Source organism: Parasteatoda tepidariorum, chromosome 3 (assembly GCF_982258835.1).
Source record: "Parasteatoda tepidariorum strain Cologne lab strain chromosome 3, Ptep-v5.0, whole genome shotgun sequence".
Lineage (NCBI taxonomy): Eukaryota > Metazoa > Arthropoda > Arachnida > Araneae > Theridiidae > Parasteatoda > Parasteatoda tepidariorum.
This window is the reverse complement of record NC_141757.1, coordinates 94,197,915-94,224,776: the sequence shown is the minus strand read 5'-3', so window position 1 is coordinate 94,224,776 and position 26,862 is coordinate 94,197,915. Positions and strand designations below refer to the sequence as shown.

Sequence of the window (26,862 nt, the reverse complement as noted above, 5' to 3'; positions counted from 1 at the left end):
TTGTTTTCTTGCCTTCCAATGTGACCAGCGTTCTCCAACCATTGGATCAAGGAGTTATTCAAAACCTAAAAGTGAACTATCGTAAGCTCCTCTTGAAGGACTTAGTTGCTGCCATCGACCAAAAAAAGGAGTTTCATGTCTTGGATGCCATTTTCTATGTGCACAAAAGTTGGAACATGATGTCCACCACATGCATAGCGAATTGTTTTCGTCAGGCTGGTTTTGTGAGTTCTCTGAATATCGTGGATGACGAAACCGAAGAAGACGATATTCCTCTATCTGGTTTGATGGAATATTTGAAAAATCGTGGCCATGCCATTGAAGGGGAGGCTGAATATGGTTTGGTTGATGAGGAAATTGCCACCACTTCTGAAGCTACAATTTCTGAAATTGTGGACAGTGAGGACAATGACAGTGATCCTGAGACTGTAGTTGTAACCCAAGTGGAAGCCTTCAATGCAATAAATGCCTTACGAAATTTTTTTACAAACCATGAGGGAGCTGAGGAACATTTTGAGAAGTTTCAAAATCTAGAAAACATTGTTCGAAAAATTAAACCAAAAACGAGACAGACCTGCATAAATGATTATCTTAAATAAGGAAAGATGTAATGTATGTATGTACACTTTGAGGAAATTTGTAAACAACTTTATTTTAAATGAAATTTTTAAAAAAAAATCTAACTTTAATTCTTTACTAGTTCTGTTAAAATTTATTGACTTAAATATTTAATTTATTAGCTTAAATATTAATATATTTAATTTATTGACTTAAATATTTATTTTTCGCTTGTAATACCATTTTTAAAAATCATAATGTGTACTATTTACATGCTCAGTTACGAACTGCTAATGAATCGGTTAAAAGGTCACTCCGCTTATAAGGTCACTTTTGCGATTCCCTTAGGGTGACCTTATATCGAGGTCTGACCGTAGTTGCTTTTATAGCCTTTTCAGGCAAAAAAAGTTGCCATAGTCGCCTCATGCCAAAAATAGTTGCATTTTAGTCGCCTGTGGCAACCCTGCAATAATCACCTAGCCCCCAAAACACATGGGCGGACTTTTCCAGCTCTAAAAACCAAGTTAGAATGAATACAGGACCACCAGCAAACAATCAGAGACTGTACACTCCTCTATCAGCCCCCCCCCCAGCCTTAAGCATGGGGAATCAAACCATAGTCCAAGCTTGAACATACCTCAGTTTCTTAGACTGAGAACAGATAACTGGAACGGTAAAACAGCTTTGGTGGTCGAGAGTAAACATAGTACTACAGCAAAGCGTTCCTTAAATAACAAATACGAGTCAAATACTTAATTGTTCATATCCAATGTGTTGAATTATGTTTTTTCTCTTCCTTCAGAAGACACTGCAAAATTTTGACAAAATCTTAAATTTAATCTAACACTTGGATGGGTTTACAAACACTCATTAACTGGAAACATCAGTTGGTTACTTCCAACTTTCTCGAATCAATAGTTTTTTTAAAATAAAAACTAAGATTTTTCTTGTACGATTAAAGTTTTGTTCATATGAATTATTTCAAATAGTTTCGCTTATATAATAAAATCATTCAAAATAAAAAATTCTGAAGTATACTTGTTGCACTTCAGTAGGTACAGATCATGAAGTGGATATCGAGCTTGCTTTTTATTTTTTTTCCCAAAGAGAAATTACTTTCAAAACTTTTTCTAAGAGAATTTTCTTCCAATATAATAATTACAATAATGCTTAATTTTAAAACCATATGGAAGAACATTTTGTTTAGAGAAAAAGGATGTCATATTGTTACTCTTTGGATAAATAAAATTATATATATATTAAAATAAGCATCGACATTTATAATTTGAGCTATTTACATATTTATCTATATTAGAATGAGTTCTAATCGAGTGAAATATTCACTTTAAAGGTAAGAAATCAATGATGTCATTGATGTTTTTGAATTCCCTCATTACATGGGATGCTGACAAAAAAAAATTTGTGATAAATTGCCAGAACATTCTTAATACACGAAACATCTTCCTCTGGTCAAGTTAGATGAAAAAAGAACAAAGCTTAGTTATTAAGGGATTGAAGCCTGTCAGAAAATTTCTTAAGGTGTTTCGCTTATTTCTACAACCAGGTCTAAAATCTACCAGGATTTAAACATGAGAACGGAGATTTTTATACTAATACATTATAAAGTAAAAAGGATGCTAGAAAGTTTTTGAAATGAAATACTGATTCTTGTCTGAAGATATTTTTAATATCAAACATTAATAGAAATGAAAACTCATAGTTATCCATTGTTTTTATTAATATTAATTTAAAAGAAAAAAGGGGGGGGGGTTGTCTGACCAAAATATTAAGTTGCCATTTTTACAAACTGAATAAAAAAGTATTGTTAAGATAAATCGGGTTACTTCATATCTGACAATCCTTGCAAGTTCATCATCAATTAGAAAAGCTATAAATAGCCATGTATGATTAATTATACATAACTACATAAATATATCTTCAAATTTAACCAGAAGTGAACATGTGCTAGAAGAATGGGTTATCCATCGCTAATAAGTATACCAATTTACATTTTTTAAAAAACTTTGATTTTTTCCTTTCTACACAAGTAAAAAAAATTTTTTATAAAGAAAATAAAAAAGTTTTTAGATTACTAAATAATTTGAAATAACTTAAAATCCTCATTTTATCATTTAATGTGAGGCCATAATTACAGATTAATAATGAAATAAATAAAACTTTAGATTAAATAAACAGTTGAATAATAAATTAATTTTTCAATTTATAAGCATCACAATTTAGTTCAATGTTTAATCATTTTATTAAAAGAAAGATATTTTGAGTTATGTTTAAGAACCATTTTAAATTCAAGATTTTAAGTTTTTATTGACTAAAATAATTTATTGTATGATATGCAAATTATGATTTTTTAGGATTAATTGCATTTTAATCCAAGATAATAAATTAATAAAATTATTTAAATACACTGTATAATTTTGTACTTAAATAAAATTAAATAAAAGCGTGGTCAATTATTTGCTTCTAGAGTTTCGTATTTTATTATATTTTAATATCAAAACACTAATAAGTGCATAAAGAATGAAAAGAAGTATTACATCATTTTTAATCAATGCAAATAATACATTTCATATCTAATTTAATTGATAAACCTATTGATCATAATAACTTAAGCATTTAATTATATCTGTCCTCTGTATGGGAAAATAGGTCGTGAAGGTTCGTCATGGGGCCAGAAGCTTGGATCCTTGTAAGGATGCAATGGAGCATCTGGGAAATAATCATAAAACTCTTCTTTAGACATTTCAAAGAAAGGCATCATATCTTTCCACCATTGCAGCTGAAACAAAACATAACAGTATAATTATGAAAGTAAATTTACCACAAAATAGAATCTTAAACAAGAATTTTCATCAATGCAAAAGAGGGACCATCAAAGTTGAAACAAAATGTAAAAGAATTAAAATGAATGCAAATTTATAATAAAAGAAACCAATTATAAATAAAAATTTTATATCATTGTGAAAATAACAGAAAAGAAACACATGGAATATGTACTAAGAAAGCATAGAAACAATATATGGTAAAAAAAAATAAGCATTCGGAAGATTTTATCTCTTAAATCACTGAAAAAATGTGTATTTTTGGAAAAAAATCTTAATGCCTATATGGATGATATAACATGTTTAGCACCCAGTGTCAAAAACATAGGCTAAAAAAAAACATAAAATTTCATTTAAGTACTGTTATAAATATAATATTGTAAATACCACCACTCTTTAGAAACAAAATTCTAACATTTAATCAATATTTAAATTAAATCAATATTTAAATTAAAGGCCTTAATTAAAAGACAGTCCTTTTAGGAACTTCTCAAGATTATGCTATTTTAAATTTTTTAAGGCCATTAGAATTAGGAAATTATAAAAATTGAGTCATAACAGAAATATGTCAGGACATTCATTTAATTATTTAGTACGGATTCAATATACAGTCGAACTTGTTTACGTTGAATCTCAAGGGATAGGCAAAAAATGTTAGATCAAGAGGTTTCGAGTTATACAGGTACGGTACTTTAAAAAATTAAATTTAATTAAGAAATTCTATTAAAAGTGCATTAATCGTCTGAAGTAGAAAAAATAGGCATTTCTTCAAATAAATTATACCACATACATCTATTTACATAAAAAAATTTTAACATACATTTAACACTGAAAATAATTTTTCAAAGATTTTTGACATATAACCTTATTTGTTTCGATTATTCTTGTAAGGTTAGAAAGAGTGCAAATTCCTCATAGCCAACACTTTCCTGGAATTCAAGAATATTTTATTAGAATTCAACAACTTTTTCTACCCCTTTTGCATTCACTTTTGGTTCATCAATATGATCTTCCCTTGACATTATCTATGATTTTCACGTCTGTCCACTAGTGAAAATCTTCAAAATTGATGTCAACATTAAATCCAGATTTTATTGCATTCCATTCTGGCAAATCTGGCACTGCCTTTTCAGCATCAACAGTTTCTTCTTTACTGATGCCTTCAACCTCTTGCTCATCATCTTCACAGCTATTGATAAAACAAGCTTTTTGAAACAATTTTGGTAAAGCCCATTGTGCAGCTCTAGTGCGACATAAATGAACTACAACAAAACCATTTTGGATAGACACATTTCTCCAGGCAAAACAGTAATTCTGATAGCATCTATTTTTGCGTGAGAACTTTTTTCATTGATGGCAGAAGTTTGTGTACCAATGGTTCACTTTAAAACTCTTAATTATCCTTTGATCCATTGGTTGCAATTTTGAGGTGAAAATGAATTTCTATTCTTAGCTTTCTAATCTATGTTGAAAAGCTAACCCCTGGTGGTCACTACTCATTTACACCTCACTTACTGCCAGAATCATTGTATTCCTTTCCAGTTAAAGAAATGCAGGGATAGTGATTAAAATTCCAAGATACATCCCCAACCTATTCAACCCTACTTCCTGAGGGTTCACGAAATTCATCTCTATCTGCAAGTTCTACTGATAAAGAAAGTTTGGACAATTGGCTCTATTATTAGAAATTCAAGAAACAGATGTTTTGGAGAAAAAAAATTAGACATAAACATGGAAAATACATTGATTATAGACAGTAAATGTAGGGAATTTTAGTAATTTTGAGATAGAGGTTTTCGAGATTAACAGGTTCAACTGTATAAGGATACTATTCGGACAATTAACTGCAAAGAATTTCTATTTCATTTATTTAGCTTTTGTAATCTGTAATCAATGGAAATTTTAAGCGAGCTTTTCATATTTATGCTCTACATAATAAAAATTTTTTGTAAGAGCAACAGTGTTAAGTTTCTTAATACTTTTTGATACTAATGGAATTGGTATTTTAAAAAAAAGCATTCAGAGAACCAAACAAAATTTTACTCTTTTAACGATTTTTTATAAAAAAAAAGAAACTAAAAAAAGACAATTATTGTTAAATTAAGACTATGAGTAAAAACAAAGTGCTGAAACTCCTGAATAAAGTTTTATAAAATTTTCGAAAACTAATTTATGGTTCACCAACTAGACGAAAAACTTACTTCAAAATTAATGAATTTTAATTCATATTTGGATTTTTAAAAAATCAGTTCAGAAATGAGAGAAATAAAAAAAAAGCAACATTTGCACTTAAATCACATTTTTAATAATTTCACAGTTTTTGTGCTTTATTACAATTATTATTATAATTTTTTTTTGAAGTTTTAAAAAAGATTAATAAAAAAAGAAAAGAAATGAACAATATAATAACAATAGCTCTTAAATAAAAATAAACCTATATAAGGATAGAAGAAGAAAAAATTAAAGCACAAAATACAACAGTATGTAAATAAAAACAATTGTGATCTTTTACAGTTTGCAAAAGACTAGGGAATAATTTTAGAAATTATAAGATGTAAATAAAATAAAAAATTTAAAAAAACGTTTGATACGCTGATACATTTTTAAAATTAGAGTATAATTTTATTAGTACATTAATTCTTTTATTTTTAATTAATATTTAGTAACAAAACCCATATAAACTTAATTTTTTTTAAAAATTTTTTTGCAAATTTAAGTATTTTTCCCTACAAAAAAAATTATAAATAAAAAAAAGTAATTTTCAAATAGTTATAGCAACTCAAAATAATGGAAGTTAAATAACTACACATGTTGATAGATATTTTATGCTTTAAATTATAATTATATTAATTTAAAATAAGTTCATTTCTCTGGAAAAAAGAGAATAATCACAAATTTTCCAATCAATAATGTTTTAAACTACTAAAATGATATATTATTACATTATCATTTAATTATGGAATAATAATTTTGTTAGTTTTTTTTAATTATTTATATTCATAGTATATATTTCAATTTTAGGAATAATTTTGTATCAAAAATGTGTTTTTGTCCTCTCATCTTGGAAAAGATAGGTTTTTGCCACTTTTTGCCAATTTGCTTGGCAAAAACTTGTTTTTGCCAGGACGGTTTTTACCGGTATTTACCATGGTTTTTTCCACCTGCGGCAAAATCTTGCCAACCCTGAGTTAAACCAATTTTCGAAACTTGTCATATAAAAAACAGTATTTTCAGAAGAAAAACAATTGGAGGTCACTAAAAGTACTTATTTTTACACAAGTCGGACTACTTCACCACTAGAGATGTGAGGTAAAAATATTTTTAGAGATGAATATTCTCCTGAGGATGAAATGTAACGAATAATATAGAACAGAGCATAAAATTTTAGTTCTAAAGTACAAGCCAAACTAAAATTTTGTTCTCCAATATTTTCTTCAAAAATATAAACATATTTTGAAATGTTAACAGATAATAGCATAAAAACTATTCAGCAAACAAAATCAAAAAAACAATAAAGAAAGTGAAAAACTAAAACACTGCTATTTCTGAAAGATACTGATATTAGTTTAAAAGAAAGTTCCAATGTTATCCACAGATTTCAAATCATCACAATACAAAAAATAACAGAAAATTAAGAATCATCAGAAATGCTACCATACTTTTAACACTTCCTACTTTCATATTGCAGCCCTTTGACACTAAAATAGAATATATCAAATTCAGGCCAAGCATAAAATTTTATTACATCAGAGTCATTTTATAGAAAAATCCGAGCAAATCGCAAAGTGTCTCTGTCTTCCAACAGCTTTACAAGCTAAGCTGTTTTCAGTCTATTATGACTATTGAAGATTCTCTCATAGGAAGACTAAGATCACTAGTAGAATAGCACGAAAACCTTATGAATCTGAAGCATATTTGGGAATCTTGCTTTAACACATTCTTAATTGTCATTGTTAGTGAAACATGAACACAATATCCACTTGTTTATAACAGTTTTTGTTTTGAATACATAGAGGGTTTTTTTATTTCCTTTAACCCAAAAATAAAGAAATTTTTCTTTAGAAGGCCAACTCAAGGCCTCAAAACTACATGGAGAAGTTAGCATATTTGTTGACACAGATTGCAGTTGTTCTGTGATGATCATCATTGCATATTTAATTAATCCTCCTTTCAAAGTCTGAAGCTATTGCTCCCCATTTTTAATATTTATCAATCGCAAAAATAAATCAGAAAAATATGGTAGTCTGACTTGAAACACAACATTTTATATGAGAAAATTTAGCTGCCTGGCCTAAATATTTGGTTGCCAATGGCAAGCTAGTGCATCTTATCTTATTCCTTTTATTTAGCTATTATATTCTGAAAAAAAAAAGTAAATTTAACGAATTAATAATTTTTAAATGTGCTAAAATTTATTCAATCCTTATGATTTTGACTGTTCCTGTATTAAATTTTTTTAGAAAATAATCTATAATAAAATTTGAGATATTAATTCCTTTGTAAAATGCTGTCAATTATATAAATATTGAAAAAGAGAATATTCCCCTAAAGATTATTACTGAGACTTAAGTCATTGATTAATAAAATAAGCTTAATCAAAAGGCATTTTTTCTTTTAGACATTGAAAGAACATTAAAATACTAAAAAGAAATCGACATCCAAGGCGAAACATAGGAATGGTTAGTTACTTAAAGCTTTGCTTTGGCAGGAGATAATATAAACAGGAAGACATTCTGTCACTATTTCCCATTCATGTTATACATGAATTTTCAGTTAAGCACATGCAACACGCTTTTAAGAGTTAAATTTAGTTTTTGGCATTTAAATCTTCTGATATTTATTTTGACTATAAATTCTTATTCTCTTTAACTGCGAAAAAACTCATAGTCCAAAAATTTTTGTTTTGCAGAAAATGATCTCTTTCCATACTTCCAGATGAAGCATAATCAAAATGAAGAATTAAACTTTTCAGAATTAAGAAAATTTTAATTTTGCTTAACAAAAACTTTAGAGTTTAAAGCTAATACTTACTCTTTTGTTGAAATATTGAATTTTCAAGTCTGCAAGTTCCTTGCATTCCTTAAGATCATTATCCTAAAAAAGTGGAAAAGAAAAATATTACTCAATAAAAATATTTTTACTTTTTATTTTAATTCCCAGCCACTAAAGAAAGTTTAATACAATTCTTTTCTTAAATAAAGGTATTAGTTGTTCATTTATTATGTAATATATATATGTATATATAAACACTGCAAGATGCCGAATAAGCATCACTAAGTTTTTGATGAGATGGAGTAAAGAGACTTGAAAAAGAGAGAGAGAGAAGAGGATTAAATTCACAATGCTGATAAATGTAAAATGAGAAACAGTCAATCTTCTTTATTCATATTCAATGATTTTTTTTTTTTTTTTGATTCTCAAAGTTTAACAGTTGATTAGGAAATCTCAAAAATAAGTTCCATTAAAAATTTGTTTTATTTACTTTTTTTTAATATATATATTGAAATGTAGATGGTAAATTTCTTTCACAGAGGAAAAATCCCTTTTGGAAGAAATAGGCTTCTTTCAACCCAAGTCAAAGAAACTTTTTATGTACATCAGGAATATATATCAGGGGTAATTGTGACACTAAGTGAAAAACCTTGAAAATTTCATGATCAAAACAAAAACTCTGTATCAATTTATATACCATACATGTTTCCTGCTTAACATAAATTTTCCTGTTTAACTAAGATTTATAATTAAATTTATAATTATGACTAGACCTTTGGTAAATGTCCGAAATATATACTAGGTCTAGTTAAGTGCCACTGCCCGGTATACATTTGCCCAGTATATCCTACACTGATGTTTTTTAAAGGTTCAGTGCCACTGCCCGGTATACCCTACACTGATATTTTTATAATGTCAAGTGCCATTGCCCGGTATATATTTGCCTGATACTCCAAGCACTGACGTTTCTCCTAATCTATCGTCAGTAAGTATTAAAATATCGAATAAATGTAATCTATCGTCAGTGAGTATTAAAATATTGAATAAATGTAATTATATCCACAAATAAATTATTATCAAATCGGATGTAATAAATATTTCGGGCTTTCACCAAAGCGACTATGTGAGTGTGAACATTTACCGGTGAAAGTCTAGATTCTCCAGATTTCGGCCATTCACAGTAACATGCATTTCTCAAAAATAAAAATATTATTTTTCATTTTTGAATGACATTTTGACGAATCGAAGATGTATTTTATACTTTGAAGGTTTCTCATTTGGCATTCTTTAGAATGTCTGGTAAATGTGTGAAATATAAATCGTTTCATACACTGCCGGCTAGTTTTAGGCATTATATACAATGCCGAGGCTGTCTATAGAATGTCGGATTCCAAACTTTGCCAGTGACATATACACATAATTCTTCGAAATATAAATTTACATATCGATCTAGATACGAGTGTAATAATTTATTTTAACAAAAAAGTAAAACAAAAATTACAATTACAAAATTTACAATTCAGTGCAAGATTAAAATAAATGTGGAAAAAGTTATTTTTAAAAAAATTTTAAATGAAAAACTACTTTAACTACATTTAATTTCAATCCTTCACTTCAGTTTCCTTGAAATTAAGCTCTTAATTAGTATACAAATTTCTTGCCATGTAAAAAGTTGCCAGCAATAGTATAAAAATAATCACGGATAAAAGTTCAATAAACTGGCAGCAATTGAATTAGAAGATAAAGAGAACAGATCTCCAGAAACTGAAATAAGCTTCGTAACCCTTGTAACCACAATATCTCTGAACAACTTCATTTCATATAATTGAAATTTTTTTCACCTCTTCACAATAATTCTATTAGCTAATGATAAAATTGAAAAAACTTGTAATGTTGTATGGATTAAAATTCAGTAAAATTTCTGAATAAGGGACAATTGCAAAATTGTGCTTACGTGAACAGTGTTAAGAGGTAGCCGTTTTTTGGAGTTAAACAAAATTGGTTGGTTCAAAGAAAAAAAAGCATATTTACTAACAAGATGACTCAAATAAACAGGTAACTTAGCCTTGATTTATTACCTTATAATTAATATTTAAAATAAAATCTGATGTTCATAGCTGTTTCTTTTATACTTAGAAAAGCAAAAATTTTTACCACATTACCTATAATGTTAATATCATACTGTTAGTTTTATAATACAATTCATCATCATTATTCAGATAAAAAGTCAGAATGTTTTGAGTAAATCGAAATAAGATTTTATTTCAGAGTTACTCAGATCTATTTCAGTTACTTGTACTAACTTTTATCTTTGTTGTCTTCTATCAGTGTTTCGATAGTTTTGTTCATGAAAAAAAACCACTAAATTTCCATCAACATAAACAAAATCACTCGGTTGCATATTTTTTATCCCAACTTGCGTGAATATTTCTGTGAGTTCTTTGCCTTCTTCACTTTTAGTTACCTCGTTCAGTATCTGGATCTCAGAAAAATTTGTAAATCATGTTTAAAAAAAGCATTTTTAAAAGCTTCAAATTTCACTATTTTACGGTCAGGCTAATCCAGTTCATCGCATCTAATGCATTTAACAATTCAGTACTCATTCAAATTCAGATGCGAATTCTGACACAAGAGAAACTAATTTTCTCATTCACGTCTTTGTATATTATAGCTTAAATGTCTAGACTACACCCTGATCTGTAGGTAGTTAACAATAGCTTTGCTCCTTTCGGTTTAGTCTTTGGAGGCAGAAATAAAATTTTCACATCACTGAAAGATTTATCTATTAAAAGATACTTAGCATCCTTAAAAAAAATGTTTCATTCTTTATTTTCTTATTTTGTTTTAAAAGCCACTCAGTCATAATCAATTAAATAAACTATACACCAATTGCTTCCTTCTTACAAGTGCTGGCAATTTCTACAGATTAGCCTTACTTTCAACCGGGGCCAAAGAACTTATCCTGAATGTCATTGGTGCTCGACAGACATGGCCTCCCCTGCGCAGATTCTGACTTGTTTGGGGTTCAGTAAATATGAGGTACTGTGAGACTCCAGTCCTTTTATGGACTTTTTGGAGGTGTTCGGATTCATGGGAGTCGTCTAGCGCTGCTATACGATTCGCGCTATCAAATCTATGATTGATGACTGTACAAATGCTTAAAAGCTGTTAACAATGACTTGTTGTTGTTGTTTGTTATCCTCTAATTGTCTGACGAAGTCAGACAAGATCCAGTAGGTTGTTGACCCTCAAAAAGATCTGATATGTTTAGTACTTTGTTGTTGACAATGACTTAACGAAAAAACCAATGAACGAAAATATGTTTAATGATAAGTTTAAAATATTGCAGGCAAGAGATGAAAAATTGGAAAAAGTTGACTAAGATAATCTTTATATAAAATTCCTGCTAGTAACAAGTGGCAGTTGTTCAGAAATCACTGCTCAGAGGTTCTCCATAATGTAAAACTTATGGAAGCTGTTTAGCAGCATAGTTCTTCTTAGGACATTAATGTTGTATAAAGGTTGTCAGTAAAGGTTTTACAGTGAAAGTCAATCATGAACTCTTTCACTGTGAAACCTACAAAATGTTATAGTTACTTGAGTGATTACTAGAAAAAGAGTTCAATCATGACTATTTGGGATAGCATTTGTTGACTCAGAACAAGCACCTGATATGTTTAGTACTCATGGTATTAGTCAGCATGCAAGATCGATGGCAAAAGATTTAGTATTTATATGATGAATTCCAACAACATCTTATGAGATCCTAACAGTAAACAGAAAACTGCCACACTTAAATCCATGCCAAAGCCATAACCCAGCTACAAGCCAAAATAAAAAAAAATCAATTTAAGACAATTGGAAGCCTGCAAAATTAAAACCTTTTGAAATAAAACAGATTCATAAATTCACAGATAAGTCAGATTTTGTTACATAACAGCCTTGAAATCTGTTTACTATTCTGAAATTTTACAACTAGTATTTACAAGCACATTTATACTCAACATGAAAGGCTTAACTTCGCCACTCATGATATAGAACAATGTCAATTTACTTTTCAAATAGTAGAATTTAATTAAATGCTGAAATTACTTCAAAGGAAGAAAAAAATAAGAAAATAACATTCATTGGCATTAAAAGTAAAGAATGATAATATATAAATTGATTGTAATTTCGTAAAATTTTGAAAATGTAATTTTTTTCAAGCATTATATGTTGTTAACTTTCAGTTAGTAATCTGCATATAGAATAAAATGTTGCAAAATATTCATTTAGATTAAATGTCACAATATTGTAGGGTGGCAAGTTGATATACCAAAGTTGGAACAGTCCAATATAAATTTTAAAAATAAACTTACTAATAATTTCTCCTGATCATCAATTTGAGACGAAACTTTATCTGGAGGATAGGGAACCGTGAAACTTTTATACTGGAAAAGAAAATTGTGATTTTAAATAAATAATAACAAAGTAAAAATCATAAGTAAACTAAATAAAAGTAACTAACATTTCACAAATACAATTACAAAAATTATTTACTACAAAACACTATAATTGAAGAGCTGGATGAAAACCATATTAAGAGAGATTAAATTTGCATTAATTTGTAAGAATTAATTTGATTTAGATTGTATACAAACCAGGGTATAAACTGGGTTTAAATTACACAAACTGAATTTAAATTTCACACTACCCTACAATAATGGAAGTGAAAAATTTTGTCCATGTGACTTTTCATACTTAGCAATAAGTATTTTAACAACATTTTACAAGTAACAAGCATTTTTTTACATCCTTTGCCAAAAACTCAAGCAATAAGGTTGCACAGTATTACCTTGGATGTTATTTGCAATAACTACATAAAACTTCGTAACCCCAGCCTAAATAGTCATGGAAATATGGAAAGAAAAAGATTTTTAAAAAAACTAATTTTTTGGAGCAATTTAAAATGAATAACAAAATTATTGTTTTCAAACTTGAAAAAATTTTGTTAAAAATTGCACAAGATATGACATTTAAAGAAGTTCTTTTATACTGCAAGTATGCAAAAAAAAATTAAAAAATTTTTTTTTTTCATTTTTCATAATTAAGAACGGTATTCGGCAACCAAAGAAAATAGTCAGATTTAAAAATTTTTAAAAGTTTTAAGCAATTTTCTAAGTAATTTTTGTGTTTTTTAAAAGAAAGCTCAAAATGATCAAGAGTTTTCCACAAATTTCATTTTGTAATATTATAAATTAAATTACTCTACAATAACCGTACAGCAAGATGTAATTGTTAGGGGAAATTTGTCGAAAATCCTTGATCATTTTGAGCTATCTTTTCAGGAGTCGGTCCAGGCCAAATTTACTATGGCTTAGCGGTACCTTCACAAATTCAACTTTAGGAAAAACGGCAGTTTCACAAAATACTTTCGCTTAAAAAAATTTTTTTTGTATCCCGTAAGAAACGATAAATCCAAATTTCTGTGTTAATTTTTTAAAATAATTTTTAATTTTCACAAATTATGGCTAAATATTCACAAAATAGGTACCTCTCAGAAAAATCTAGACCAATCCCTGCTTTGAAAAAGAACAAAAATTACTTAGAAAATTTATTGAAAATTTTTAAGATATCCAGGGTTTAATCTATACTAATCCTCTAGACTAAAAAAAAGGGTACGGTGCTAGAAATTGAAAAGAGCACTATACTTTTAAAAAAAGGGCAGCAAGTTTAAAAAAGGGCAGATACCTTTGCCTACTTTGTCTTTTTAAATGATAGATTAATTTACAAAACATGATCAACATTATTATTATTATAGAGTTAAAAACGATTAACTAATAACCACAGCCATATGCTTTGTTGTTCAAATCAGAAGTTTCATTAGCCAAATCTGAAAAACATAAAATTTTATTAATATCATTTAAAAGTTCTCCTTCTTTTACGGAAGCCATGACATACAAAAATTCATTTGTAGAGACTTAACTAGAGTAACTTGCTTCTTTTGCTTTTCTAAGAGGCTTTAAAATGGAGCAATCTAATTCCTCGATACAAAATTTAAAGGTTGAAATAATGTGGTTTACAGCAAATTGTTTTCCACAAGGTAATGTAATGTTTTCATTCCTGCTTTAACTGCTTTGAATGCTTTTGACTCCGGATTTTCACTTAATAAATTATTGAAATATTTGAAAATTTTTGTTTCTTGAACAAATAGAAGATATGTGTGTCGCAGATTTTTCATGAGATTTTATTTTGTGTGAACTTATGTTTACGCATCCATGTTGAATCAGAGTTTTTTGTGTGTGTGCATAATGCATGAATTACAATGCAAAACATCTCTCAAGCCTTTGATACTATCTCTCAACCATGTTTCTTGTCATTTCTCATCAAAAGAAGTTTTGTGTTTAGTACATTTGTTCTTAGATTTTTCAGTTTCAATTGAATTGCACTTCTTATTGGAAATAGAATCTTTATTATCCAGGATTTGAATCCCTGTTGTGCTAGACAAAGAACTTTCTTCTGTTTGTTCCACTGATATTTGAAGTTGGGAACATGAAGTTGTGCATGCAATTTCAGGTGAAGGTAATTCATCTAAATTTTTTTCATGTAACTGGAAACTAAAGTCGAATCCTAATGCCTGTTGCATTCTATGGAAGCACCAGAGATATCGTTTGGACTTAACATCATTGAATAATCCTCTCATTGTTCCTCTAATACTTGAAGTTGGGATAATCCTTTAATTGCAGACAATATCTTAGATAAAAATAGTGGAACTAAATTTTTATCAGGCAACTAAAAAATTGCTTTTTTTTTTTTTTTTAAATTTGAAATATACTTCATGGTTTCTTTATATATATATATTTATAAGAAATAACATATAGACTGTTGAGAGTTTGATAAAAAACAAAATTTCTTTTTAAAGAAGGATGCAGCTCTTTTTCAAATTAGTCCACTCTTTAACGGCCTTTGTGAAGTCACATTTACCACTTAATTTTAAAATCATCAACTTGTGATCTTCAACTTTCAATTGATTTCTGTTATCTGTGAGCAAGAGTTCAATTTCAGAAAATATTCTTTCTACTTCTGCATTTAAAGTTGGCATCACACATGCTCTGTTCATTAATTTTCCAATAGAGGGAAACATATCATCAACAGTCATCTTTTGTCTGAACATCATGGATGTAAGCTTTTGTATAGACAGAACATTTTGTGGAATGTCACTTTTGGAACATAAAAATCCTTTAAATCTTCTATTCCCATTCCTTCAGTAAAACGTCTTCTTCCATTTCGAAATACTCTGCTAATTCTATTATCTCTGTATTTCTACACAGAGATAGCTCAGTTCTTCTTGGACTTTTCTAAGGTAAAAAATTCTCAAATTTGTGATTATTTCTAAATTTTCCAGTGTTTTTGAAACATTCGAATGTAAAAGGTCAAGGAAACTCATGCACTGTTCATTAATTGTCCAATAGAGGGAAACATATCATCAACAGTCATCTTTTGTCTGAACATCATGGATGTAAGCTTTTGTATAGACAGAACATTTTGTGGAATGTCACTTTTGGAACATAAAAATCCTTGAAATCTTCCCATTCCTTCAGTAAAACGTCTTCTTCCATTTCATCAGTTGCAAATAAGAGTCACTACAAAACTATGGAGATTTTTTTTAATTAATCTGTGCATGCACAGTATAAAAGAACTACTTAAAATGTTCATGTGCATTTTCTAACAATTTTTTTTTAACATTTAAAGTAATAATTTTGTAATTAATTGTAAATGGCCTCAAAAAGCAGAAGAAAAAAAAATGTATTTAATTGTCCATATTTCCTTAAATATTTCAGCTACGTTTATGAAATTTTATTTAGTTATTGCAAGTAACAACTAAGGTAATTGATGCAAGTCACAAGATTATTACTTGATTTTAAGGAACAGGAAGTTCAAAAATACTTGTTTATTTGTAATTTATTCTTGGTTCCTCAAATCTCTGAAAGCTTTAATTTTTATTGCTCAGTATGAGAAATCACATTAACTAAATACCTTTAAAGTTACAAAATAAATCTTTAAGTATTCTAGAAATGTTTAAAAAAAAATGGCAAAAACTGAAAGTATCTTCCATTATTGTAAGGTAGTGTATATATTATACATAACAGCCAATATGAATGGAAAAAGAACCCTAAAATCTTTTCAAAATGGTTGTGTTTTTGACATTAAATACTAGATAAACCATCAAAAACAATCACAATCATAGTGAAAATGAAGTGTATCTATAACATATTTAATCAATATGTCAATACATGCAAACATGTGAATTTATGCTAACTTTATCAATATTTGTATTACAGTATAGGTCGATTGTAGTTTTTTGCAGAAGAAAGAAGTTTTTTTTTTTTGTGTTTTATTTTATTCACTTTTTTAATGAATTTGTTCCAAAAAAAATATTTTCTTTTTAGAAGAATTTTTATGCAATTATAGATAATTTTATTTGGTTACAATTTTTTTCCTTTTATTTTTGTTTTGTAAATTTCAGCTGCACAAGGGTGCAGAAAATTCTCAGAAACCACCACCAGTCAGATATTCTGCACCCTTGCAGCTACATAAAATTGAATTTATAGTTTTATTATAAAAGATTAATTTATGTACATATTTGTTATTTAATATAATACAGAAATAGATTCTGAGGCAACTACACATCTAGTTAACAAACTTTACTTTTGAACCCAACGTTTCATATTACCTTGTCTTTTAATGTACGGAAATGATGACTTAAATACTTATTAGAATACCTATTATTAAAATGCCTTCTTTAAAGCAACTTCATATCAATAAAGTTTCCAATAGATTTTTTTCAGCACGTCATGGTTTACATTTAAAATCTATTAATGTAATGAAAGACCTTTTTATCTAAGATATTTTCTTTTTTTTGCAAATGTTAAATTGTATTTAAAAAGTACTAACTTTATATACTTCCTGCAATTTAGTAATTAAAATTTTAACAATAACATTTATACCAATACACAATGCAATTTTTCAGGTTTTGGAAATGACAGTTTTAATTATGGCATATTAGCACTATAACTATAGATTAAAATTTGTTGCAATTTTTCTTTGTGATTCAGATAAAACAGACACAAATAAATAAAAAAATTATGTTATAAATATTCTTTGACTCATAATTTATAATAATAATAATAGATATTAAACACATTTTAGATAAGTTGTTACTTTTTCTTGAAAAACATAGATTGAAACAAATTTTAATCATAACAAAAATAAATATATCTAAAGTCATTAAAAACAATATATACAATAAAAAAAAATTATGCAAAATAAAAAAATATGTGTTTGATATGTAATTAATTTTTAATAGAAGGTGTAAGACCATTAAAATGGGAATAGAGTTCATACCACAACTCCACAACAATAGTTCAACTCCACAAAAATAGCACATTTGGATAAATTAGGTAATCTGAATAAAGTTGGAACATTTTAAACAAATAATAGTTATTCACCCATTTTCGCCTATATTTTTCCTGGCCTGTAACCTTTTACGTAGAATCTTCCTACATGTGTCTGCAGTTTGGAGTAGGAAACTTTGAGAGACGAGATATCAAGAGGGTTAATATAATCTTATAAATTAACTATTTCATAAAAAAAAATTCAACTATTTGGCTTAGCTGAATATTTAGCAAGATTTACTCACAACTAAATGTGGTGCATCCTAGTAAAGTATAAAACCTTGTTCTTCTAATAAATATTTCAATTTTTCCCCTAAAGCTTTTTCAAACTTTGTTTAATATGAACAAAAAAAAAAAAAAAAAATTGCGAATCTAAATTTCTGCACTTAACTTTCCCGACTGGAAACAATTAGGTTTATAACATTATTAAATTATGTAAAAGCAATTTTTTATGCTCGATAATTAACTAAAATTACTTTTAATTTACAAATTATATATTTTAAAGTCTGTTAACAAAATTCAATACTTTTTTCAAGCCTCATGAATAATTTCATAAACATTTTATAATTTAAATACTGCGATTAGCCTAGACATTTAAAAATATAAAAAATTAATAGCATATCAAAAGTCAAGCACTTTAAATAAAAATTTGATTAATAAAACTATAAAAATTTTCTTCCCAATATTTTAGGAGCCTTAATTCACAACACATTCTTTACAAGAACGGATACATAACTTTTCCGATAAGGCACATTAACATGTTAAAAACAAATTTAATGCATTTCAAGATATATATATTAAGTTAATTTACCAATTGTTTAGAAGTTCTTGTTTTAAATGACGATTATTTGTAATTATTCTGCTCTTGAGTTAAAACCTATTGATCTAGTACAGCAAATTTCATAAAAACTCATCTTGGAGAATAATGAGTTTTTTCAAAAGAGGTAAACCAAAAGCTTTTTTCGTGTTGATCTGTATTTTTTCTCCCAAACCCCGGTTTACATATCTACAAAGTGTTCCAGAATGCAGAGTACAAACTCGGAAGGAAAGTAGTAGAGCACATCATTAGGAGCAATAATTAACCACTTAATGATGAACATTCTCTGGCTAAGAAGGGGACAGAAGAAACTTTGATGGGTCCAAATTCACTCACCTTCATGGGACTGGCATTGAAAAAGAAAAAAAGAAGACAATGTTTCCTGGCTCGTACCCCTAAACATCACTGGTACCAGATCACCCGTCCAAGAGGTGCACTCAACATTCGGTGCAACCGCAAGGATCAGACGGCGCGTACCAGCGGCCACCTTAAGTCTCTTTCTTTCGAGGGTAGTGTTAAAATCTTCCCAAACTGCCCCAGGTGCCAAAACATGCAGGCTTCTCCCCAACATATCCTGGGCTGTCTTGGACTGTACAAGAGGGACATTTTAGAAAACCCACTTTTGGTGGCCGCATGGACAATGTTTAGCCCTGCTAATTTTGGGGATTAGGAAGAAGATGAACATGCTTAACCTGCATTTGTCCCTGCACCTGAATGTAGTTTAAACAGAATGGGGGGCTATCTCATTATGAAAGGTGTGTATGAGACTACTTTGACCAGACATTTAAAAACAATTGGATTGGGTGTTGCAGCCCTGTTTCTTGGCCTTCCAGAACACCTGATTTATCTCCTCTTGATTGTTTATTCTGGGGTTCCACTTTGACTTAGAGCACTGCATACTAAATTCTGAAATGGACTGGTGGCATGAATCTTTATCGCCACTTTTATGATCAGTGAAATGCCAGGAATCTCCGGAAATATTCGGCAATCCAAGTCGCATAGGTGTTGTGCATTCATTCAAGCCAATGGTAGCATTTTGAAACACCTCCTGTGATATTTTAAGTCATACATTGTACCTTTTTTATTGTCTATTAAAGCATTTTACAATACATTCTGCATTGTAGTCTTCAGTACCTCTTTATTATGTGAGAGTGAAATTTTCGCACATCCTTTTCTATGTAATTATGGCTCCTAACGATGCTCCCCACCTTCTCTCTAAGTTTGTACATGGCATTCAGTGACACTCTGTATGTATGTGTGTGTATGTATATATACATATATATTCATTTGTTTACCCATATTTAGTAGTCACTAATTTTTACTTGTAAATAAACAATAAGATTAGGAGCTGCTGATTTAATTATCTAAAAGAAAAAGCATCGATGGAGAAAACAGACATAATATTTACACATTTTTTAAACAAAAATTTTAAAAATTAACAAACCTGCTTTTCGAATTCATCAACCATAGCAGGAGAAGGCAATCGAGAGCGATACATTGAAAAATCTATAGTAGGAGGTTTTTCAGGATAGCTCATTAATCTGAATAAGAAAAATAAAATTTTATGAAATATCAAACAATTTTATGATTAGTTAATAAAAATATTCTTGAAAAACCTAAAAATGTTTTACGCGATCTTTCGAGAATCATTTTAAAAGAAATTTGGATTTGTTGACATATCCTGTACAGAATATTTTTTTTTTTTTTTTAATTAACCTATCACAAATTATTTTCAAGCAAAAACATTCGTTTGGATTCTTTTTTTTTTATTATCATAAATTGTCAAGTAACTTTTGATGTTGAAAACGTACCCATTACACTATCTTACTAAATAGGGTAGGAAATTTTTTATAAAAGCAGAACCTAACCTTATACAGAATCTGAATAAAGCACCCTAGTAACAGCATTTAACTAAGCTTTTTTTAGATTTTTCTAAAAATTTAAAAAAAAATAAAATCTTTTATATAGAAAATTATGAGAGTGACCTGAAAATAACCACTTGCCATGTGGTGAGGAAACAAAAAAAGTGGAGACCTAAATCAGAGGTCTGTTTAGAAGAAATTTGGGTCCGTTAACGAACCCTTCACAAAATATCTTTTCATAAAAAGAGACCCTTCACAAAATATTTTAACTTAAAAACGGACCCTTCACAAAATGATTTTACTTTTAATCGGACCCTTCACAAATTTGTTTATCTTCATTATTGTTTCGTTAATCAAATAAACCGTTCCTAGGGTCGAAAAAAAGAAAGACAGGTGTAAACGAATTAAATTTTGTCTTCGGCAGATGCTTCTTCCTTTATTCGCTCGAAATGAATACTCTGTGTTCAGCAGTATAGGCTAAATACCAAATATTTGTATGTTGCATCGCTAATTTTTAAGCAGCAATTGCTGTTTATTTTTGAAAATTTAATTTTTTTAATTATAATTTTACAGTGCTGAGCATAATCTTGTATCTATTTACAATTTAAAAAATCCTTGAAAAAGTTTTCTGCAATAATAAACCCTATTTGCACAAATTCATAAAAGCAGGACCCTGGTTGAAAGAATGTGACTCAACGCTTATTTTATATTCAAAAATTACGAGTAATTTTTTCACAATTTCACAAAAACCGGACGTTTTACAAAATATCTGGACAGACCCCTGCCTAAACTAAATAAATGGTAACTTTTTTGAAAAATAGCTTAAAAGTAGATAATAGTTAAAAAAAAAAAAAAAAAAACAGAATATTCACTTAAATGTCTAATGTCACCATTCAAAATTTTGATTCTTCAGAATTCATCAATTTGTGATAGAAAGATTCTTGTTGAAGGAGAGCTTTTTAAAAATTCACATATTTCAAAGTTATAATGTAACATTAAATGTATTTTGTGTCCTCAAATATTTTTATAAGTTCTTCAAAAACAGTATGTTCAATAAAATTTTGTAACATATTTATTTTATTTTTATAGTTGAATTAACTTTTTATAGCTGTAGATTTTTTTGAATATGAATTTTCTTTAAAAAAATTTTTATTCGAGCAAAACAAAGTTCGCAAAAAGTCACTATTCAATGAAAAAGACTTACAGATATCAGTCACCAACTTATTAGGTTTGAGGAAAAAGTAGATACTAATCATTAGAATCTACCAGCCAGCCCCTATCTACAAACTGAAGATTTAAATTTCCAGGTGTATTAAGAAATATTTCACAAAAATTGGTCCTTCCCAAAAAAACCTGGTCTTATATATTGTCAAATTACATTTAGTTACTTAAGAAGCAAAAAAAAAAGAAGATTTCTTTGTACTGTAAACACACGCCAGCAAATTTGATGATGTAAATAACATACTAAACTAGCATAATAAACTAACAGTCTGGAATTATTCCTCCATAGGCATGAATAAATACTGATACATGCTTGTACCACACAATTGTGCGACGCTTACATTGGTGGCTAATAAACTACTTGCATGAACAATTTTATTTGAAACCATGATGGTAGGTAACATCACATGAAATTGAACTATGTTTTGATTGATTTTCATTGATTTTAAATAATTTTTAACAGGAAAAAATATCCTTTAATATTATCTATCCATGTATCATCAACTAATGTCAATGTTTTATTAAATCATATTAATTTTTAATAATCTGTTGCTCACAAGACATAAAAAAATATTTTACATCTTATTAGAACCAAGTTTAACAATATCTTTTCAATCTAGTTTTACTGAATGGCTAAGTTAATATGTACAGTTTTTTTATAAAAAAAAGATTTTATTAAAACTTGTTTTAGGAGTGGTAACAGTTCATCTTGACAAAGCTCAGATGTGTTCATCATTAGTACACACCTCAAAAGCAATCAAATAACATCTAATTTAATAACTGATTAATTTCTTTACATGAAGAAATGCCAGATCTACCCATTGAATCATTGAAAATTTCATCAATCATTGAAAATTTCATGCTTTCTACTTTAAGAATGTAGGGCGAGTAGCTATCGACAATCAGGGTTCGTGATTTTTTTTATTTTTTTAAAAAAAATCAAAAGAATCAGATTTTTTTGATTTAAATCGGATTTTTTTTATTTAAATCAGATTTCTTGATTTTTATTCAAATACACTGTAAGAACTTTAATTTATGATTAAAAAAAGTTATACGTGTTTAATCAAATTAACTTAATATTAAAACTATGTTGTAACAATATTTTAGAAGCTCTAACTAAAATAATTTTTCATTATAATACATGGCTTTGAATGCATAGCAACTGTTTTGAAAGAAATGCATGATTAAAATTTAAAGACTAGATTAAATAGAGAATTTAAAGAATACTTCAGGGGTCTGTCTGGGTTTTTCTGAGAGGTACCTATTTTGTGAAAATTAAAAATTATATTAAAAAATCAGCACAAATATAGAAAAAATATGGATTTATCGTTTCTTACGAGACACAAAAATAAAATTTTAAGAAAAAGTATTTTGTGTGATTATTCTATCATTCTTCCTAAAGTTGAATTTGTAAAAGTACCGTTAAACGGTAGTAAATTTGGCTTGGACAGACCCCTGCACTTTAACTATTAAAACAAAGTTTCAGTTACCAAACCATAACTTTAATTTAAAATTGTGATTTCTTTTTTTTCCTCTTGATTTTTAAAATGACAAAATAAATGCATCAGACTGTGTTTATAAATGTAGTCATTCATAAAATAATAAATAAATATTTAATCTATATATTTTTATATTAAAATATTCATTTTTAATTCTATATCAAAATAGATAAGTTAAGCTAAAAAAAAAAAAAGTTAGAAAATCTATCTACTCATTGGAATTTTTTTTCACAAAATTTCTTTACAGAAAATCTGATAATGTCAAAGATACTGTAAACAAATTATGAGAAAAAAATACCAGTTAATAACCCTACTGCATCAAATAGACTTTGAAAGAGTTTGAAAGGGAAGAATGACACTATATTTGGAAAAATACATCTGAATTCATCAACCCTCTTTTTTTCTTTTTCTGTTTTTGGCATATTAGGGTAATTTCTTTTTAACATAACCTCAAGCTTCAGAAATACACATTTTCCACCAATAAAATATGATGTAGATTTTAATTCATGCTTTTTCATTCAAAAGGTAGAATTTTAATTAACATTATTTGTACAGTAGGGAACCGATTATCCGGAACGATCGGGACCATCGATATTCCGGATAACTGATTTTTCCGGTTTTCTGAATCGCTACAAAAACCCGTTTTTTTATAGTTAAACCCAACTAAAAAAAAAAAAAAAAAGTTGGAAATAATCTTAAAAAGAAGAAAAAACGATGAAATAATACACTAATGATTATTTCCAATATGATGTTAGGGTAAACATCTTTCAAATAAGAACGAAAAATCCTAAAATCCTATGAGGAAAAAAAAAAAATTTTTTTTTTATAATGGCGGGAAAACTAATCGAATTTCGTTCCGGTTTTTTGGTTTTCCGGTTTTCTGATTTCCGGATAACGGGTTCTGTACTGTATTATTTTTTGAAAAATATTCATGTTTATTAATTACTTTCTACAGCTATGCAAGTCTATATTAAGACAGCATTAAATGTTTACTTTAATCTGTACTTTCAATCTCAAGAATCAAAACATTTTTAAAAATGTAATTTCAAATGTGTTAGAATTTAACACACACCAAAAAAGTAATTTCATTAACTAAAATTAATTAATGCAGCAATTTATTTAAATTAAATTTTAATACTAATAAAAGAAAATAATAAAAGTATCAAAAATTTAAAACACTGTTTTTTGACTTTTAAAATCAATATATTTAGATAAAAAAAAAATTTTGATTTAAATCAATGATTTTTTTAAAAAAATCATTTGATTTAAATCGTGATTTAAATCAAGCTGATTTAGATCAACAAACCCTGTCGACAATGCTATCAAAAGGTCATCAAGATTGAATCGAGTTAGCATGTCTTATATACTAGTATATTGACATCTAATAATCGAAGTGGTAATTTTACCACAACAGTCCTCTACCAGAATTTTATCAGGGATAGAATTCGATGAATGGATACCGCTAGTTGCTGTACTTATGAAAGATCGAGAGAGCTGTATTAAGTTCATGGTTGTGTTCTCTTCTGTGTTATTAGCAGTTGAGTGTGCAGAGGATCCTGTTATGTGTAAATGAGAAGAAAAAGCATGAGGAGGATAATGTCGCAGCCAGCAAGTCAAGTGTACAATGTGGACCTTCCATCGAAGAAGGCCTAGCTGCCAAGGTAGGCAAGTGCATATCAATGTGGGGAGAGGGGTTATCTACAATGCCAACCTCTATCTAGCGAAAGGTACCTTAAGAATGAATCACATTACCATATCTTATATACCAGTGAATTGATGTTTAATAATCATGGTGGTAGATGCACCACAAAAAGGTATGAGAAAGTTACATTTTAAGGTATTTTTCGATTAGGTGGACGAAATATTTTCTTTCAGTTTCATTTATTTAACACAAAAGAAAATGGGTAAATAGTTCAGTTTTCCTGTGCCCTAAAAAAAAACCTTTTTAAATAACCTAACAATGAATGAGTTAGATGAGAATAGTTAGTTCGTTTTTACACAAAAATTGAATTGGGTTATAAATTTAATTTGACACACAAAATGAAGGAAACATCACCGAGGTTAAGACTTTATCCGAGGCAAACAATCCAATGAAGGCAAACCTATCGAGAAGAAAATATGCGAAAGATATTTTTAGAAACTAAAGTGTAAAGTATTATTTAAATACAAAGTAAATAGTGCCATAGCTTATTTTAGATAAAAAGTTAACAATAAAAATTTAGAACAAGGCGGAAAGCAATAACTAAGTTGCATAGAAATAATTGTTAAGAAATAAATGAAGTTTACTTGTGGGTGTAACCATCTACTTTTGCCTTAAATTGCTGGAACTTCACTTTTTGATTCGCAGGAACTCTTTCAGCAAAAGCAGCCCAATCAATAGAAGATTTAATAAATCGTTTAGTAGCCATTTTAGAGGTCACTTTAATGAATAACAATCGGTCTCTACACGATAAATGTATAAGAAGTGAAACGATTTCCTGCTACCTATTTCTGTCTCTTATAAGAATGATTATTTTAAAAAGCTTACACTGAAAATTTAAAAGGCCAATTTCTACTAAATGCACTAAAATACCTAAAATGTTAGGGACCGCTTCTACTACATGCAATTTGCACACCTTTAATCACCGTTTCGATTAATGGAAAACCTGATTAGTGATTTTTTTGTGAAATATTGCATTTCACAAATTAGGTTCACATTTTTCCACGAAGATGATCGAGTTTGTGGGAATCACATGCAATGAGATTGGTAGGTTTGACTTTGGGTAGATTTGCATGTGCTGTTTCATTCAAGGAGCATCTTTTATGGGTACAAAGCGCAGAGATCAAGTAAATATATGCAGCGTGAATAGCTCTCAGGGACCATTCTGCATCATATTGCACAAGATACTAGTGCAAATATTTAAAAAACTACGTGAGAGACGAAATAAACACGCATGTGCGAATCGCATTTACATTTGACGCATTTAGAGTCGCATGTTGGGAGAATGCTTACGTAAGTATGCTGACGTGTAGTTTCTATACACGAGCGCAGATGGATGGTGTTTTCAGTAGAAATGTAAACAATAACAATCTCGAGCTCGGCATCTACTCTAGTTCCGGTTAAAAAGTTTGCAGCTGTTATTCTACATGTTATTCTGATAGGCGATGTTCTCAAACGGATAATTTTGTTTTCAATAAAAGAAATAAATTAGATAATTTCTGAGCCCAAATCTGCCGTATTTCATAAGATATTAATGTTATTATGTAATTCTGGGGAGTTTGGAGTGAAAATTTGTTTTAGTTATTTTGTTATTTATTATTAAAAAAGGTGACATGGTTGCTAGATTTTGAATAACTCGATTTTTTGGCAGTCTTGATTTGGCCTCTTTCCATAAGTTTATTACTGCTTGTTCTTGTTGTAAGCTGTGCACCTTCTTACGTTAGTGTTAACACTTTTAGCATTGTAAACACAAGTAATAAGTAATCAAATACATTGTTTGCAAGAATCTCAAAACACAACGATGACAAATGGCTTTAAAATACAACGGAAACAGTAACCCGGAAATTTAGGCGGTACCGAGCTTGCAGCGTTCCCTACCCAAGTAGCACAATTCACAAAAACGATATCGTAAAAACTTAGCTTTGAACATTGTACAATAT

The 26,862-nt window shown here is 28.7% G+C and overlaps 1 protein-coding gene across 1 annotated transcript; it reads right to left on the bottom strand.

Annotated features, from left to right (window-relative positions):
* Positions 1-3,097: 3,097 nt before the first annotated feature.
* On the bottom strand, positions 3,098-26,179 carry LOC107446989 (ATP synthase subunit d, mitochondrial). The gene is made up of 5 exons (XM_016061784.2): positions 25,510-26,179; positions 20,086-20,182; positions 12,749-12,820; positions 8,430-8,492; positions 3,098-3,355 (listed from the first exon to the last, which is right to left on the bottom strand). The coding sequence occupies exons 1-5, from the start codon at positions 25,629-25,631 to the stop codon at positions 3,197-3,199; spliced, it is 513 nt and encodes a 170-aa protein (XP_015917270.1). The 5' UTR covers positions 25,632-26,179; the 3' UTR covers positions 3,098-3,196.
* Between the last annotated feature and the right edge of the window lie 683 nt (positions 26,180-26,862).

Bases quoted from the DNA above. Each gene is read 5' to 3' on its own strand.
- LOC107446989 (XM_016061784.2), bottom strand. From the start codon at position 25,631: ATGGCTACTAAACGATTTATTAAATCTTCTATTGATTGGGCTGCTTTT. The intron at 12,821-20,085 runs GTTTGTTAATTT...TTTCTTTTCCAG, and splicing joins TTGATGAATTCGAAAAGCAG to TATAAAAGTTTCACGGTTCC. The intron at 8,493-12,748 runs GTAAGTTTATTT...CCACTTTTTTAG, and splicing joins ATGATCAGGAGAAATTATTA to GATAATGATCTTAAGGAATG.